General features: G+C 41.6%; 1 protein-coding gene across 2 annotated transcripts in view; it reads right to left on the bottom strand.

Annotated features, from left to right (window-relative positions):
* Window positions 1-18,254, bottom strand: part of LOC143208531 (fibroblast growth factor 17) — a 163,805-nt gene that overhangs the window by 137,112 nt on the left and 8,439 nt on the right. The window contains exon 1 of one of the 2 annotated variants that reach the window (XM_076422985.1): window positions 7-684. The exons of the other annotated variant lie outside the window; for it this stretch is intronic. Coding sequence (XP_076279100.1) covers window positions 7-20 — 14 coding nt within the window. The 5' untranslated portion in view covers window positions 21-684. Of the gene's footprint in view, window positions 1-6; window positions 685-18,254 lie in introns of those variants that run through there. 2 annotated transcript variants of the gene reach the window in all.

Below are 18,254 nucleotides of genomic sequence, written 5' to 3'. Positions count from 1 at the left end.
ACTGACCTTATAACGAACATGTGTCTCCCGTGATCCCTGGATGGACAGTCATTGGGTCTCACACGGGGTGGCTCGCGGTGCTCAGACGATGGTGGTTATATAATGACGGTGTAGTTCGTACACGCACGCACTGTGCCGGCACGACCTTGACGGGTAGAGAGCGGCGGGTAGCTGGCGGGTGGACTAGACACGCGTGCGGGAGTACACGCGTGCACGCAATGCGCCGCGCCGTGCGATCCTCGTGGCGCGTCCGCGTCGATCCGCGGCCGATCGAGAGACAGTCGGAAAAACGGCGATAAAGAGAGAAAGATCGAGAAATCGACAGATAGAGATCTACAAAGAGCGCGATTAAATCCTCCGCTGATCCACGAGTTGTTTCCCAAACCGATGCGAATTTTTCCTTTCGGACAAAATCGGCCCGACGAGCGTCTTCCGTCTTCGGCGTCGTCAGTGCAGCTCCTCGGTCGTCGCGACGGTATCGCGCTGATCACACGGCATCCGAGTCCCAACGAGAAACACCAGGAAGGACCGGGGATCGCTCGGGGAAGACAACAAACTCGGCGAAGACGGGGACGAAGACCACGAAGAAGACGACGACGACGATGACTCGTGGCGGTGGTCGATAGCGCGGCGCTCTACTGACGTCGCGACGCTTAGTCGTGTCGTGGCCCGCGGCTCCTACACGCCCTCCCTCCGCCACCCCCCACGACGCCCCACGACGCCCTCAACTCACTCCGGAACAACCCGGAAACTGACGAACCACCGCCCCCACCTCTGAAAACTACCCTTATTTCGTACCCCCACCACCGGGACACCCGCCACCGCCACCACCACCACCCCATTACAACCCCCACCACCAACGGAGACACCACCACCCCCGCCGCCCCCACCGACGCCACCACCACCGACTCACACGCCGTCGCTGACGCCTTCGCTGACGCCCCCGCGCGCGCTCTGACACTGTCATAGATGCTACCCTCGCGCGAAGGACGAACAATGATTCCACTCTATTACACAGAACTTTGCCACCTAGATCGAACCTCCTTCTACTGTCTGACTCTGACTGACACCCGGGAACCGGTTGCACAGTCTCCTCATCCTGTCGTTGACTATACTCGAACATTTTTAGAGCACCGTGTTCTCCGGCTTTCAAACTGCTACGATCAGTACTGTAGGTTCGTGTATCAACAAGTTAGAGAAATATTTATTAGGGCGGCCCTTATCTTCGACTTTTCTTGCCTCATTTCCCCTAAATTGTGACACTTGCTGAGGAAATGATGTGCGCCAAAGTTGGAAGCAATCGGACAACGGGAACCACATATTTATGCGTTAAGGTTTAAAAATTTTAATCACTTTCTGTCATTTTCAAACGTAACTGTATTTCGTTATTTTGTAAATGTTTTTGGACAGATGACAATTTTTTACACGAATAAGATATGTATGAGTTACTTCCAACAATATATACAGAAGCTTTAAATTTGATTTACCATCAAATCAAATCATTCCTCGGAAAAATATTCAACACTTTTTGTTTATCCCGAAATTTTCACATTAGATGCAAAATTGTATTAGTCAACAATATCGGATTCAATTAACTGAAATACATCGCGAAGGGAATCTAAAACTACCAGAGAGGAGTAAAAGTGAGTTCAGATTTCTGGTTTTACAATTATAAAAGTCGTCAAAATATAACTGCGGAAATTCATTAGCAAATTGAATGATATAAAATTCATATAAAAGTCCATTGAAGTCTCAATAAATGCATTTTACAATTCATATAATGAAATCAAATCCAATCACGACCACTCGTTATTTTCGATAGGAATTACTTTTAATATACACCTATAAAAAAGATTAAAATCCTTGGTTCATAAATAAAATGAAAAACGAGAGGAATTCTTCTTCAGTTTCATCTCAGCCATTTTAGCACGGTCTTGCATCATCTTAGGAGTTACCAATCAGCTACCTTTGTTATCATATTCTCGATGCAACATTGCATCCTAAAGTTGTTAATCGCAAAATCCCCATTTCGTTAATTCTATTGACGCAACAAGCATCGTCGGAGAAAGGGGTTCCCGTTTGTTTGAATTGCATCCAACTATCCATAGATTGCTCGGATAGGTCGGTTCCGCGTTTCAGCTGACCGTCGAAGCGAATCCTTTCAATGAACGAAATCTCAACTTATTCCACTCACGCGAATCCGAACTGTTGCATCATTTTCCTCTGCTGGCGCATTTCTGCAATCCATATCCGTTTAATCCGCAACTTCCTAAACCACCCCCGTTGCGGTGGGCGTTGGGAGAACCACGGGGGCGTTAAAATGTTTATAGTCATTTTATCCGACTGCCGCCAGTCTAAGTGCTCTTTGAGAATCGAGGATCGACAATCCTGACAGAAATTGCTTTGTTTGTGTTTTGTATTTCTTTGACATTATGAACATTCAGTCTAAATTTGACATTCAACACGGTTAACACTGAACCTACCACCAAACGACCGGTTTCTGCTTTTTCATTTTACAATTATTGAAATTATAATGATGGAAATTTCACTGGAAATGATTCCACACATTTTTCTATCCAAGCACATATTATAATGAAAATCACATCTATACAAATTCTATGATGTCATTGTTAGAAGACAACACATGCCAGCCATTTTTATCCTATGTAGAAAAAGGACAACTAAAATTACGGGTTGAAGATTAAATGATCAAGAATTCCTTCGTCAATTGTTTAATAGGTATGACAATCCAGTGACTGCTCCCGAGGCTACTGTCTAAGAGAGAAGCTTCATTTACAACTAGCAGTGTCGTTAAAATGACTATTATGACGTTTCCTTGCATAAATTCTTGCGCATCACCATTTCCCGAAAATATTTCATCATCCTCGTAAGAACCATTAATTATAAAACACTTAAAAATCTGAGCAGCATGAAATTGCTTTGAAAGTGTCGTTTATGCATTGAAAACCTGTTGGCTAAAAATGTATTGAAGCTGATGGAGCATGTTTCGACTAAACAAACATGTCCAGCGCGTAATATGAGACTTCGGTGATTCATTGTGAAAATGTTCATGCTTCGAGCAAAGGCATTTCAGCTAACGAACGCGTTGATCGAAAGAAACATGAAGGAGGGGGCAGCGAGCCAAAAAATGTTGGAAAATTCTGGCGCAATCGATAAGAAAGGGAGCAGTTCGAGTTTTGTTCTAACGCGCGGAAGCAACTAGTCCATCTTGTCCAGCGAGAAATATCTGGCGATGTTTCTGGACCACAGGATGCGTGACATTTGAAATTTCATTGTGAGGCGAGCGTCGCGCCGGATAAGAGACGCCAGATTTTCATTGAGAGGGTTTCTACGATATATAAATCTCCGAGCTATAGTCCTCGACCCGTTTCGCTCCGCGACAACATAAAGACTCCGGGGACACTAAACGAAAGTCTCGGGAAAGTTTTGCACCGGAATTCTCGGCAGCAACGTGACTGCTTCTCTCTCTCCCTCCCTCTCTCTATTTCTCTCTCTCTCTCTCTCTGTTTCCGTCTCTCTCATCACAGACGAATCGCCACTTCATTATTTTACTTGTTTACAATTCGCGGGATTTATTCGTTCCTTCCGCAAGGATCGTTCCGGGGGCCGGCCATTTTTAATCCTATTTTCCCAATTGACAACCGACTATGCGAACGATTTTATTTTTCACGCGACGCCGACGCTCCTACTTCGACGATCCCCACTCCCCGGACTCGCGGATCGCGAATAATTGACCCGTGACATTCGGGGGGTAATTTCGATTCAAATTTCTGCTCGCCGGGCGGAGGATGCGTGACGCAATCGACCGACTTCCTGTAACAATATCCTGCGAAGCTGGATTTATGACGTCACTGACGATTTAGATTTCGTTGCACCGGATGGGAGACGCGAGATTTTCAAGGAAAGAGCCCCGGCGGTGTATAAATCAGCGCGATACAGTCCTCGACCCATTTATTTCGCGAAGTTAAAAAGGTTATAGACAATAAGAGCGCATTGAAGATCAATTCTTCCACGCAGTGTCTTTCGGCGGACAGGATATTTTATTGTTACCTTTAACACTTGCAAGGAAGATGCTTCTGACGATTTTATGGCAGCCATTATTCGATCCGTCCACATTTTTAAGCATCCAGTTTTCCTAGATACTTGCGAACCTGCTTCTTTCAGGTCAACGTTGATCGCGTCTTATTGGCTTCGGTTGACGATTTGAATTGGCTGTTGCAAAAACTAGGATATTATAGGCTATATTTTCTATAATTTCACTAAACATCTCGTTTCGATGAAGATCCATAAAATAAATATGAATTTCAGTTTCTCGTCTGTGAAATCGTTGATAATAAATAATTTCTGATCGTTGTAGTTCAATCGTTGCGGAAAAGAAAATCGTGTAGCACGTGGTTAAATAGGTTGTCCCGATTTTGCGTGACTTTTATGGTCACCACAGTAGCAGTCAACGGCGTTAACGACGAGGAGACTGCAATGATCGCGTCGTCTGCGAGAGTAATCATGGGACAAGGGGTCGAACGAAAATACAGTGACACCGTTCTAGGCTGGATTCCTGTTAGGAACAAATATTCGCGAGAGAAACGAGCTCGGAAGAGACTTTTCCCCATACCGGGGCCATTTCTCTTTTGTTACGTGTCATTACGTGCGTATGAATGGTACACAGGGCACGTGACCATGCGCGTGCAAGGAGCGAGAGAGATAGAACAACGGAAGACAGAGTGAGACGAGGGAACAAGAAGAAGAGAGACAGAGGAGAAGAAAGGAGGAAACAGAAGGAGAAAAGGGAGGGGGAGCGAGCAAATCCGCGGGCAGCTGGTCGACCACGTGGGTGCCGCCCCCATGGCCCCCGGTGCAGCCACGTGCCAAATAACTCACTTGGCACGCGTAAACAATTACACCGAAACTCATGTTATTGTGCTACATTGCCCGTATATATCTCACGTTGCCTGTCCGCGAGCCGCGTCCTCTTACGAGCTTTTGGGGAGAGGTGAAACGGACAGGTTTTCAATGGGACAAATCATACTGCCAAAATTCTCCTATCGCCAACAGTCTGGCCAGTTGACGGGACCACTATGGCCTCGCACAGAAAACAAATTTTTTCTATTTCACATCAGTTCGTTGCAATTCAGGTAGAAAATTATCATTTTGCATAAAGAACCGCCGTCTATTGTTGAATCTGCAGTAAATCGGTCAAGTAGTTGGTACAAAAGTTAAGGATGTTCTGGAGGTACAATGGGAGACAAAAGTACAAGAAATTCGAAATCCATCAATATATTGGCAACGAAAGCCATTCACGAGTATATTTTTGTTTAGTGTACTTTTTTGGAGTTTCCAGTTGCATTTTTTCAAGGTTTAAATAGGGTTCGAAGTGGAATTTTATGAATTCTCCATAAGAAGACGTGTTGAAATGTGCAAACTTTAACGGTGCAGTGAATCGAACCCAAACTTTAGTAGTTGCATTAATTTAGTAAGAATTAAATCTTGTCAAATTTTCAAAAATTTTGTTGCGTTTTTATATACCTCCAGAACATCCTTAATGTCGAGTCTGGATCGACATAGGACCGGAAAGGTTTGAGACCTTACATTTATGATAATATTTGATTATACAGGGTGTCTCAGCTGAAGGAGGCCACCTAAATACCTCCTTCATTTTTAATGGCACAAAAATAGAGGAACAATTTCTTTTGTCCGGTTATTTTTTCATAGGTTTCTCAAGGTCATCGTTATCTTTTTATCGAGAAAACTTTTTTTTTATTCCATTTTATAGCGGCTGAAAAAATACATTTAAATATGTTTAAGTCACTAACAAGATGGAATAAACAAAAAGTTTTCCCGATAAAAAAATAACGATGACCTCGAAAAAACTATGAAAAAATAACCGGACAAAACCGATTGTTCTTCTATGATATTCCTCCTTCCATACCATTTAAATTATGCCATAAATATTTTTTTTGTGCCATTAAAAATAAAGGGGATATTTAGGTGGCCTCCTTCAGCTGAGACACCCTGTATATAAAAAGCGAAACAACAGGAAGGACAAATAAATTCGCGGCCCTCACAGTAACCCTTTGCACTCGGTTGTCCCCTCTGAGGCACCACTAAAAATTGCTGTACCATTATTCGAAATATTATTTACATTATGAAATATATCGGTATCTAATCAATTACTAAACATTTGGGTATTGTATGAGGTATTATACCAATTTCATATCCATAAAGTTTCGAAAAAATCATACGAAATGGAAATATTCTAGATCGGAAGAAATGTTTAATTTTCTATAATAGTTAAAATAGCTCCGAGTGCGAAGGATTAATCATTTTATTTTAGATCCATTCTTTACTTCAGCGATTTGATAATTCAATCATCCTTTATAAGATAGAGTAAATACACAGAAAACGAAGTAGATCGTTTTCAACAGTAAAAAGTGATTATTTGTACATCGATAAATTCGTGATAAAGAGGCTACGAATTTATTTGTAATAATATTCGCCTCATTCTTGTAATTCTCGTTTGAGTTTGAAATATTGAGCACACGTGGTCGAACATGCTGCACGCCAAAGCGCACTCTGTCCATCGCCCATGCTTTTTGAGAGCTGTCGATCACGATCGATCGGTCGCTCTCGTCGTGACGTTCGAGCCTCGATACTCCATTCCACCCCCGCGAAAGGGTAGCTCCATTGAAGCGCGTCCGCAAGCTCGATAAACAAGGCCAGAGATGCAAAGAAACGCGGTAAACACCCGAGACTATGGGAGCATTGCCACTTTGCTATAGTCGCGATAACGCTACGAGCTTATCCCCCCACGTGTCCACTGAAAACATTCACCTATATTCCCCCGTGTCTCTAGATAATCTGCTATCGACGACACTTAACGCTGCCCCCGAAAAAGCTTTCAAAGTGTCCGACGGATTTTAGTAAAGCTCTTAACAGTTTCCGTCAGAATTCTGATACAGCTCGCCGGTCTACGATAACGTGTTTTATCGGCCCTCTAACTACCAACCGCTATCAGTTTAGCAAATTCGCTTGTCGTTATTCTTTCAGCACATTGGCCATCGTGGGACTCGTATACAGGGTGGTTCACTATCCCGTGCTATAACTCGGTTACCGATACAGTTATAGAAAAATATCACAAATTTTCTCGTTACTAGACATCTATTTTGTAAGGAAAAGCCGTAAGGAAAAGTTTAAAAGGGTTTATTAACGTATTTGGGCACACGGCTAACCAAATGTTAATGAAAGACGTGTTTGTCGCGACCGCTTGTTTTGATCTGCCTTCTTTTTAACCCACTTCGAAAAAGAAGGAGATTACTCAATTCGATCTGTATGTACCGTTTTTTCGCTTCTTTTTTCTATCTTCACCGAATACTCCGAGATGGATGGACCAATCAGGACGAAACCTTCTACATTTTGTAGGGTATGTCTCCCGATTGGTCCCTTGAAAACACATTTTGCATTTTTTCATTCTTTGCGGTTTTTATTGCAAATAACCAATAAGACCGAAAAACCTTCCTACGGTGTTCTACAAATTCTGCTCGTTCCACTAGAAAAGTGTGAAATAAAAAATTTTATAAAAAAAAGATTAACCGACATCGAAAAAACGCACTAAAAAGTATGAAATAATTTCGATTTAATTTATGTGAATGCACACGAACTTGAATACAATACAATCTTTTCGGCGGCGCAAAATTGAAAATTTTCTACACTGGAAATTACGAAAATCTGTTAATTCATCTAATATGCTTTCACATATTAATGTATCTTCTCTTCCCACCTACTGATTTCCAAGTCCATCATATTCCAATGAAATCATAATCAGCATCATCTGTCATTTAGAAAATTTTTAAGTCGGTTTAATTTTTTTATTATAATACGTTGGCGATCTCGTAATTTTACAATTCTTCTGTTATTTATGATTCTCTGTTTTTATGAATTTAGCTATATATAGGGTAATACACAGACATACATTACATACATCATCCGTACTTCAACCCGAATGTTCTCATTACTAGACATCTATTTCTTTCTAAAATAACTGTAGTGAGTTGGGAATAACACAACAGTAATTTTAACTTTAGGAAATGGTAGATAAAAATGGGTCACGAGTCATCTAATTTGCGCTTTTTCGAAAAAGCTGAAATCGTTTGGTCCAATTTTAAGGAGGTTATTCTGTTGTAAAGAGCGTCCGAACGCGAATAAGAATCACTGAAAAATGGAAGCCCGGGTGAACTCTGTCCGTGAACCGGATCGGATCGTTTCAGCCTCGACACGTTTGCAGGATCGACAAACTTGGTGACCGAGATTTACCTAACAAGAGCCCCACTTTCTGATTGCAATTAGCAGTTGCATAAGCCAGAAATATTTGGGCTAGAACTGCGACACGATGCAAATGTGGACCGTTCCGCGACCGTGGATGCTGAAACTCCTCCTCTCCTTTTCTCCCCGGGAGCAGCACTCGTGGCCGTCCTCCATCCGGATATCCTATACACTGCTAAACACAATGCACCGTCTGCTATTTCTGGCCGTGCGCCATTGTCGATAACCTCTGCATTGTCGACCTGATGATGGGAGTACCAAGATAGGAATTCCGTCTGCGGGCTGCTACCAGAATCTCGGCGTTTGTCGTCTGTCGTCGACGGTTCGTGAAATCGGTCGAAATTCGCAACGCGCCCGCGAGGCGACGAAAGTGTGCGGGGAAGGTCGAAGGTCATCTTGAGAAGCTCCCGGAGCTTAATACAGATAAATAAAGGTGACGCGGCCGTGTGTGCCAACAAATGTCGCGGGTCAAGTGATTTTTAGTGAGGCGCGTAATGCGTTGAAAACCTCGGTTTTTCGATCAAAATGATTTCTTACTCCAAATTAATAACTGAAAAAATGTTTCAAACGAAGAGAGTACATGACGATTGTATTTGTTCGACATTGCGGTAACCTTGAAAAGCTCTGTGGAGGTTTCAATTGAAATTTTGAATGGGTATTCTTGAAAGTAACCTTCAAACGTCTGGCATGTCAAAACACTAAAATACTTCTATTTTTGCATAAATTATTATCGAGATATAAGGGACCAAAGTTGTCCGCAATGTGTAAAAGGTCTCTACGGTTTTTGCTCGAAATATTTACAAGTTGGCCGATGTATTTAAATTTTTGCGATTGGCTGCTTGAAAAAATGGTTGGAAACTGATGGATGTCCGATAACATGCTCGAAATAGATTTCATACCATATGGGTCGATCATAAGTGTCTCACGGTTGAGGACCGTGCAAATTTGACAGTTGCCAGCGATACGAATCTGACATTTTAGAGAACGAGCTTTGTTGCATCGTAAAAATCTGTTTCTCCTCGCAGGTGAATAATATTTCAGTGGATAAACACTGTCAACTTTATTTTATGTTGTTTACTTAACATGAAAAATCGTGGTCTTCGCATATGACACGTTGACTGTCAAGCCAACACCTTGAAAAATCTTACAAAATCGAAGAAATTTATTTAACGACACTGCACAGTTAAGAATGTTAAAACTGATCATTGCACTATAGATTGCATGCATTTCTCACAAAACTAAGTAGCTGTAATTTAATGCAGTAAAAAATGTTACCACACTACTTTCAACCTGTTAAATACTTCCAGAAGGAAAATAAATGTTGAATTAGTAAAATTTTTATTTTGTAGGGAAATCCGCAGAGTGTAACCTTTAATCCTGTCGGGTCCTACAAAATCGAATAAAATTTAGCTCGCAGAAATGTATCACGACAAAGATTAATTTTTGTTGATGGATTACGTCACACCCACGCATGACCGGCAGAAAGCATGTTAACGATTGAACAGCAAGCGTTCGGAGTTGCGATTTTGGAGGACCGCAAGCGCGAAAAACGCAGCGTCCATTGTCACTGTTGGTTCGCGGTGGTCACCGGAACGAAATGTATTCTGATTGCATAATGAACGGTGGTGGTCGGTCGGTGCATAAGTTATGCAAATCGATGCCGCGAATGATTTAGATGATAAACTGGATCGCTTAGCGTGGACCACACACGGCGGTCGCACCTCGAAATTGCACGTTCGCTGCGCTAAATCGTTCGTCGAGGTGAAATCCGTCCGGGCGACCGCCGTCGCATGATTTACGGATCCGCGAACGGTCGGTTGATGTACCGTCGATTAAAATCCGCGGGCTCTTTAAAATTGGGATACGACATCGTACGCGCTCGATAAATTACGCCGACACGGGGAAAAGCTTGCACACAACGGCAACCACAGAAATAGAAACAAGCATCATAAACGAATAAACGATGTCGCTTGTATCGCAGCCGATGTACCGACAGTCTCAAATAAAACCTCCCGCCGACAAGGATCCTGGGCTTGTTAGTACCACAAGTGCCCCGGTTATGAGGGTCTTTCGACGCTACGTTATGAGAGTTTATTACCGAGGGAAAGTAGGTTTCGAAAAGTTTCAGGTAAAACCACCATAAGGAAGGTTCGCTTTATGTCCCGCCCCGAACGACTGTCAACGAATAAAACCACCGGGAGGCGCCGCGCCGATCGAAAACACTATTTCCAAACGCAAACGATTTTCTTCTACTGCTCGTTCGAAATTCTCGCTCCTAAAAGTTGAAGAAAGCGTCGGAAAACAGCGTACGGTTTTTCGAAAAGAGAAATAACGGGTCACAGAAGTTGCCCCTCTTAATTCAGAGAGGACACCGACTGCGAGATCGCGAGAACAGGAACGATCATGTGGGCGGAGATCTTTCTTTGCTTTCGTTGATCTACGCTTGTCCCCGTTTGGTCATGAGCGGCGCGTGCACGACGCGGATCAGCGCAAACTGGCTCTCCGGCAGGTTCTTTGAATTTTGCGCGGTTGAATACTGATTTGTTGACACGCGGCTCGTTTAGGCGCCGCGTCGCGCCGTTCCGCTCGGCCAAATTCCATACGGCGCCATCGCAATATTTATTCAGCGAAATTCCTGCACTTAAGATATTCTAAACATATTCTTTATGTTTTTTCGCGCGCGCGCGCGCGCGGTGCTCGCTCGCGACGTCAGCTATTCCATTGAGCTCGCGGCGATCCTCGCTTCCGCCACGCGTGGACCGCTTTGTTTGCTTAACGAACACTCCCCGCTCCGTTACAAATCTATTATACAGCCTCTGCCAAATCGAGCGTTGCGACCCGTTTCCTTAGTGTTCGACACATCTACATTGGATCCAGAAAGTGTTGTAACCCTAACTTTCGAAATCTCGAGAAATTGTCTTTGATCTGAAGCTAAGGAAAATAGTGAAATTTTGTCAATTTTGGATCTTATTATCTTGAAACGATTGTAACAACGTATGCTTCTAGTCTTTTGAAAGAGTAAAAAATGCATAATTATTTATTTGAAGTCTACTAAAAAAGATATAAAATATACCAGGAAATTTTTTAATATGTTACTATCCATAATTAATTTTTATATTCAATGTGGCGTTTCAATTTGTGAACATAAGTTTGAATTTGCTTGAATATCTTTTAGAAAGTCCAAGAGTTTTTGTCCAGACATTTTGAGTTACATCATTATGTAGCATGTACATTTTAGACGGTAGCGTAACAGCGACACGCTATTTTATCGGAGGAAATTCGATTCGGGCCGTTCTTTTAGTGGAAATATCGATTTTCGAACGTCGAATAGGCATGCAACCGCGGATCTCGACCCTCGACATCGAGAATCGACGTTGGACGATGCCCAAAACGATCTGCAAATGCAGAGCCCCAGCCACTGATCCACGAACACAGAGAGGATGCTGCCCGAGAAATGTCGAATGCCTCGTATAGGCCTGATTGAGTATCATAATATGGTTCTCGGGTACGTTGATACCGGAGTAGCTCGCAGCCAAAGTAATTAATCACGCTTGCTATAGCGGACGAGTAAAAAGATAGCGATACTAAAATCTTTCATTGTTTCCCTCTATGAAAATCAATGAAACTTCGGGCACCACTTTCCGATACTGAAGCCGTTCTTAAATTAATTTTTTGTTCGCTTCTTCTCATGTTTTCCTTGTTTCAAAATATGTATACTAAAATGTCTTTCAGTTTATACAGAAATGTTAATGTAGCACGTTCGATTTTTTGCATTTATGAAAAAAATGGACACGTACAATTTAACCTTTGTGTAGTTAACTAAAATGTATAGATTATTTAAAACCTTTCTGTATACAACATGTTTGAACAAATCTCATTATGAGACTATAAATTAATATATTAATACTAGAATATATTAATATTAACGAGTAAAGAATGGACATTCACAGAAAAATTTTATGTAAATTTTTTACAGGAACATTAACAAATTGTTGAAAGAAATACAGTAAATGGGTACCCGGTTGACTACATAATGGTTAAAGCAGTGGACCCCCGGTTAATAGGATAATTAAAAGAAGAATACAATTTTCATTTGGCTCCTGTGTCCTGTAATCAATGCGAACATTTTTTATTTTTCATAAAGTTGTAAGATTATCAATATACTCCTTTGAAAATCTGTGTCAAGAATTACAATATGGGAACGTAGAGAAAATTTTATTAAGCTGTCAGGGGGCTCAGAAGGGAGAGTAAGAGGAAATAAGAGCAGAAGAGATCTTTCTGGAGCTGGATTTCAATTGCCGTTGGACATCGGTTGCTTAATAACTGAACCTAATATTATGGCGTGCGTATATGTATATAATATGATAGCCTTTCTAAATAGATGTAACCTACGTGCGTAAGGGACTTCGTTTCTTTTTATAATGTTACTAACGTTCTCGTTATACCATACAATAAACTCTGTAATACTCTGTAGTATGCATTATGTTGTAACAAATCTCATAAGACATTTCCTAATAAAAAAGAAAGAGCAGAAGAGATTAGAGCACAACGAAGAGGAACTGATGAGGAAATTAGGCCGAGGATGAAGCAGTTGTAACGCGCAAGGGTTAACCGGATTTCACGAGCAGTGATGAAAGAAGTTGCAGTCGAGCACCCCCTGTATGTATAGGGTCGTCCGCGTTGGTTTGGCATCGTCGAGGATACGATTCTGTTTTTCCAGGGGACTCCCGGCGACCGCGACCGGTGGAAATGGATTTTTGCGTGGTCGTATACTCAGACTTCTGTCTACTACGTGGGTAGATATAGAGTCAGCAACGCCCACGACGTCGCCGCGATGCTGACCTGGCCAGGGGTGGTTGCGACGCGAAAATGTCAGACTGGCCGGCTGATACGTTACACCCACGCGTGGAAAAGTGGGGCAAAGTCGGCTCATTCATCCACTCATTCATAAAAGTGGGCGTAAGGGAAACAGGCAAGGGTCGAACGCGGGGCGACGACAGAACCGCTGCGTCGCGGCTTCTTCTTCCTCGTTCCCGGCATTCCCACGGAATGCGAAAATCTTCGGGAACGGATCAATGTTCAGATTGTGTCCCATCGGCTGCTTGCGTGGGCCATCGCATCGTTTATTCCCTATGGAACCAGGAACGGGAACCAGGGACCGGTCGATGCTGTCTAGGTCGCAGAAAATCGCTTCAGAAAATCGTCGTCGTGTACACATCCGTCTTCGGAATTACACCGACGACGCGGATCCAGTTATGCCGGCGATATATCATTAGGGTACCGCTCGAGAACGTGATCATTTGACTGGGAATCGCTCGCTGAAATAACCGCACAAGCCGAACCCGCTCCTCCTGCTTTCCCGTTCCAACGACACGACGGACTCTCTCCGGACCTCTTCTACGACACAATCCTATCGATCTGTTTTTCGTCTGACGCAACTACGATGACGTGCGTACCGAGATTATGGTCTGATTGAGTCACGGTTCTTTCGGGATCTCGCCACCCTCGAAAATTCCCCTGATCCCCGGTTTTTACTTAGACCGCGAGGTTTAATTAGCTTTTGTTTGTTCGTGCGGCTTGCGTCAGCTACTTCGAGCTAGCCGAAGTAGCAACACTCATTGTCAGACGAAACTGTATTTCTGGTTCTAAGAATTTCAGGAAATTACTGATCGAGTCATAGTTCCTCCGACGTTATCGATAATTATCTACGATTTTAATGTTGTACAACTTGATTCTAATACTTCTTGTATAATGATTAGACTGCGGATCTTTATATATTTATAGCCAATTTGAGTAGATGAAATTAAAAATTGTTGGATTTCTCCTGTATTCAAATTATTAAGGGAAGAAATAATATGCAGTTTGGTCTCTAGTTCTTGCAATCGATGCAGCAAATTTTGATTTAATTTGATTAATGACACTCTACAAAAAATTATAGTTTTTTCGAACCCAGTCTGCCCAGTCCGTGCTACCATCTCGGACACGAAACGGCGGCTACAGAGTTCGGAAAAACATTCTTGTTTGCAAGGGGTTACACATAGCATAGCGGATCCGTTCAGACACTGACCGGCCATCATTTTCACTGGGAATGTTTTGTCCGGCGCAATATGTATCCGAACTTATCGAGACATGCACGAAAAGAGACACGCGCATGGTGTGCATAATTCCTGTCCTGTGTTCCCCTTGCTAGATTTCTCAATCTTTAAATTCTCTCGGAAATCCTGTTTCAGAACAGTGAAAATATTTGAAGCAGTTAAGAAATCGTATTATTTCCAAGCCATGAGAATTATTCAGAAAATGAATGTCAGCTCGCAATCAATTCGGATAAATTTTTATTCTGCATAGAAGTTCATAGTCTGGCTATTGTAGATTTGGAGTAAATAAATGATGAAGTAGTCGACAGATTTAACGGAATGCGAATGAATGGACTGGCAACGTTTTCGCGAAGATTGCGAGGAGGTTCTCTCGCGGTGCCGCGCCGTTTACGTCCTCTTCATAAATGAATTGACCACGAGCTACGCACGGCGAATTGCCGTTTCATTATACGAGCTGTAAAGAGAAACAGAGGAATATTCGAAGAACGTGTTGAGGCAGGTTCGAGCATAGTAAGCATAAAATAAACTCGGAGACGCATGGGGTTCTACGTATGCCTCACGCACGTACCAATGCAAAACGCGTGCAGCTGCGACTAATAACGATTATACAACGCGGGAAAACATCCAGTACTCACACAATCCTCTTTCGATTTTGCGGACACGCCTGATTGCGAGAACGTATCCGAAAATGATACAATGCGATGCAATTTCATGCAAGACCTGCATCTTGAGGCACAGCAAGATCTTTTGTACGAAACGTAATTCTTCTCTTAATAACTGCGATCATTTCAAAATAGCATAAACAATATTCCTGTCTTTATCGCTGTTTCGTATCGACGCGGAGCTGTATTAACGTTTTCCCACTTAACTTTTTCATGGTTCTAGTCGGCGCATTGCGTTCGTTCGTGAAGAAGTATTAAAAATTCCAGATGCTATTTTGCTGACTTCACAGCGTTATTATTAGACTGCGGATTTTATGACAAAAAAGGAATAGGTCGAATATAAAGCAGAAAATACATTAGAAGAATTGAAGAATGTGGTTCTAAGATGATTGATAGAGAAAATATATTTTCATCTAACTGACTTCACAGTGTTATTATTGTACTACCGGATTTTATGTATTTATGGCAAAAATGAATAGGTCGAATATAAGGCGGAAAACATATTAGAAGATTTTAAGAATGTTGTTTTAAGATCTTTAGAAGAGAAAATATATTTTCATCTAACTGACTTCAGTGTTATTATTGCGGATTTTATGAATTTATGGCAAAAATAAATAGGTCGAATATAAGGCGGAAAACGCATTAGAAGAATTGAAGGATGTTGTTTTAAGATGATTAAAAGAGAAAATATATTTTCATCTAAAGGTGGTTTCTTCCAAGTCTAGTCATAATCGCTGCGGGTTTTATAAAAATTATTAAAAGAAGAATTACATTTATCATTGTCCCCTACTTATACGTATTTGTTTACCCACTGTACATTATCGCAACAATAATATGGTAGTTGGCTGTGTTAGGTATCTGGGTACGAACGTTAGTGTGCGTAGAAGACAGTGTAGGTGGGTACCACGTAACTCCACGAACACATTTATCCCCTATTTCCCAATAACAACAGTGATATATTCGGCTGCGACGTTAAACAGTATTTCTATTCAACTAACCATCGCTCCCAGTAACTTGCGTGCGCCATAAATTTCTCGTTATTGTCGATTTTTTCCAAAGATCCCCGGGCTTCGCTCGGAATAATAAATAAAAGTGAAAAGGTCACGGCACGACATTTCGGCATCACGCAGTCGACGATATTGGGATATCATCCAGCGAAACAATCTTGAGCGTCGCCGCGAGAAACTTCCTGGGTCCAGAAACGATTCTAACCTTTGACCTTCAATCAACGTCTCCGTTTTTGGTGTGCTCGTAGAAAGATTTGATCAAGTTCGCGTCTACTTTTACCAAATGTCAGCCATCGAACATTTCAACTGTGCTGCAATACGTTAAAAATGATGTTGGAAGAAATGGGAACGTGTACATTAGTTGCACAATTTTCGCAATATTACGCGATCGTGGCAGCATTGAAGAAATGGAAATATGAGTGGGTTGATTCATGATTTTACTGCTGCATCATTTCATAAAATTTTTATGGCCCATACAATTTTAACTGAAATACAGTAAAGCCTTGATCTAAGAAAACGGAAACCGTAGAATCTACGAAAAACGCATGTCCCCTCTACTGCGGAGTATACCCCGCGAGGGGTCGAGAAGCTCGAGTTGCTTCGGTCGGGTATATCGGTATGAACCACTACTAATCCAATTAAAAAACTTGTTTATTTTTCATTATTTTTTGATGGGACTTTCGCCAACTTATTTGTGGCATTTTTCTTATTGAAATGAAGAGAACTCGCGTTTCTCCGCGGAACGAGAAGTATAAGACCGGGCCGATAAACAAAACCGTTGCCGATGATTTAGGGGACTACTAAACTCGCGTAAAATGAGCGTCGGAACACGTAAAAGCACGTAGAGAGGCGCGCGTGTATCGTCGGTCGGCTGCTATCGTTGATATCCACGCATAACGCGGACGATAAACCCGAATAGCATTCGATCTGTCATTCCTACGCTAGAATATTCGTGATATTTATTCTGGTAACGTGCTCCAAAATCGAAGATGATATTACAAGGGAACGTAGGCGGGACGCGGCTGCCACGAGGAGGATCTACGCAAGAACCCTGAGCATATATCCGGCGAAACACAATCCAAGAATGCTGGACTCCCACATTCTCATCGTACCATTCTCTTCGATAGCTAGACAACTGTACCCCTTTCTCCAGACGATATGTTAGACACCCTCAAAATACGAGCGATTGCTACGCTACTGCCGGTCAGACATTGTTCGTTTTCATATAAAATAGTGAATTTATGCGAGTAGCTTCAATAATTCGGCCACTGGATCGTTTTACACAATTGTTTACAGTACTCGAGTGGTGACTCAGAGTACCATTATTCACAATATTGTTGACATTATTCAACGTGTTGGTATCTAATCAATTACTGCACATTTAAGTATTGTATGAGGTACTATAACAATGTTATATCCATAAAATGAAAATACAACATATACAGTTAGGAGCAAAACTGATCACACACACTTTAAATCAGAATAACTTTTTTATAAATGGACCAAACGACTTCAATTCCTTTGTAAGGCTAGAAGAATTAGTTTAGTAAATGACGTCTAGAAAATATATTTGAAAAATGCATCTGGTCGGAATTGCGAAAAATAATAGTAAAAATTGATTTTTACAACTTTTTTAGAGAATTTAAAAGATGTGTTTTGTAAACTCGTATAAATTATATACGTTCTGAAAACTTCATTGCAAAAAATTGCTATTTTTCAAGATTTTCGGCTTTTTTACCACTGTTGATCGATTATAACTCGCGAACCAATTAACCAATTTCAATGACATTGTCGGAGCGTATATAATTTATACGAGTTGACCGAACACACCTTTTAAATTTTCGTTATTGACCCAGCTGAAAAAGTCGTAAAAATCAATTTTTACTATTGTTTTTCACAATTCCGACCAAATGCATTTTTCAACATATTCTTTAGACATCATTTACTAGACTAATTCTTCTATCCTTACAGAGACATTGAAGTCGTCTGGTCCATTCATGAAAAAGTTATTTTGATTTAAAGTGTGTGTGATTTTTTCTTCTAACTGTAAAATGAAATTATTGTAGGTCAGAAGAAATGTTTAATCTTAAAGTTAAAATTGCTCCAACTACAAAGGGATAAAATATAAGAGACACGAGCAAATGGGGACATTA

Source organism: Lasioglossum baleicum, chromosome 5 (assembly GCF_051020765.1).
Source record: "Lasioglossum baleicum chromosome 5, iyLasBale1, whole genome shotgun sequence".
Taxonomy (NCBI): domain Eukaryota; kingdom Metazoa; phylum Arthropoda; class Insecta; order Hymenoptera; family Halictidae; genus Lasioglossum; species Lasioglossum baleicum.
Note: the sequence above shows the minus strand (reverse complement) of the source record. Positions and strands in the feature narration are given on the sequence as shown.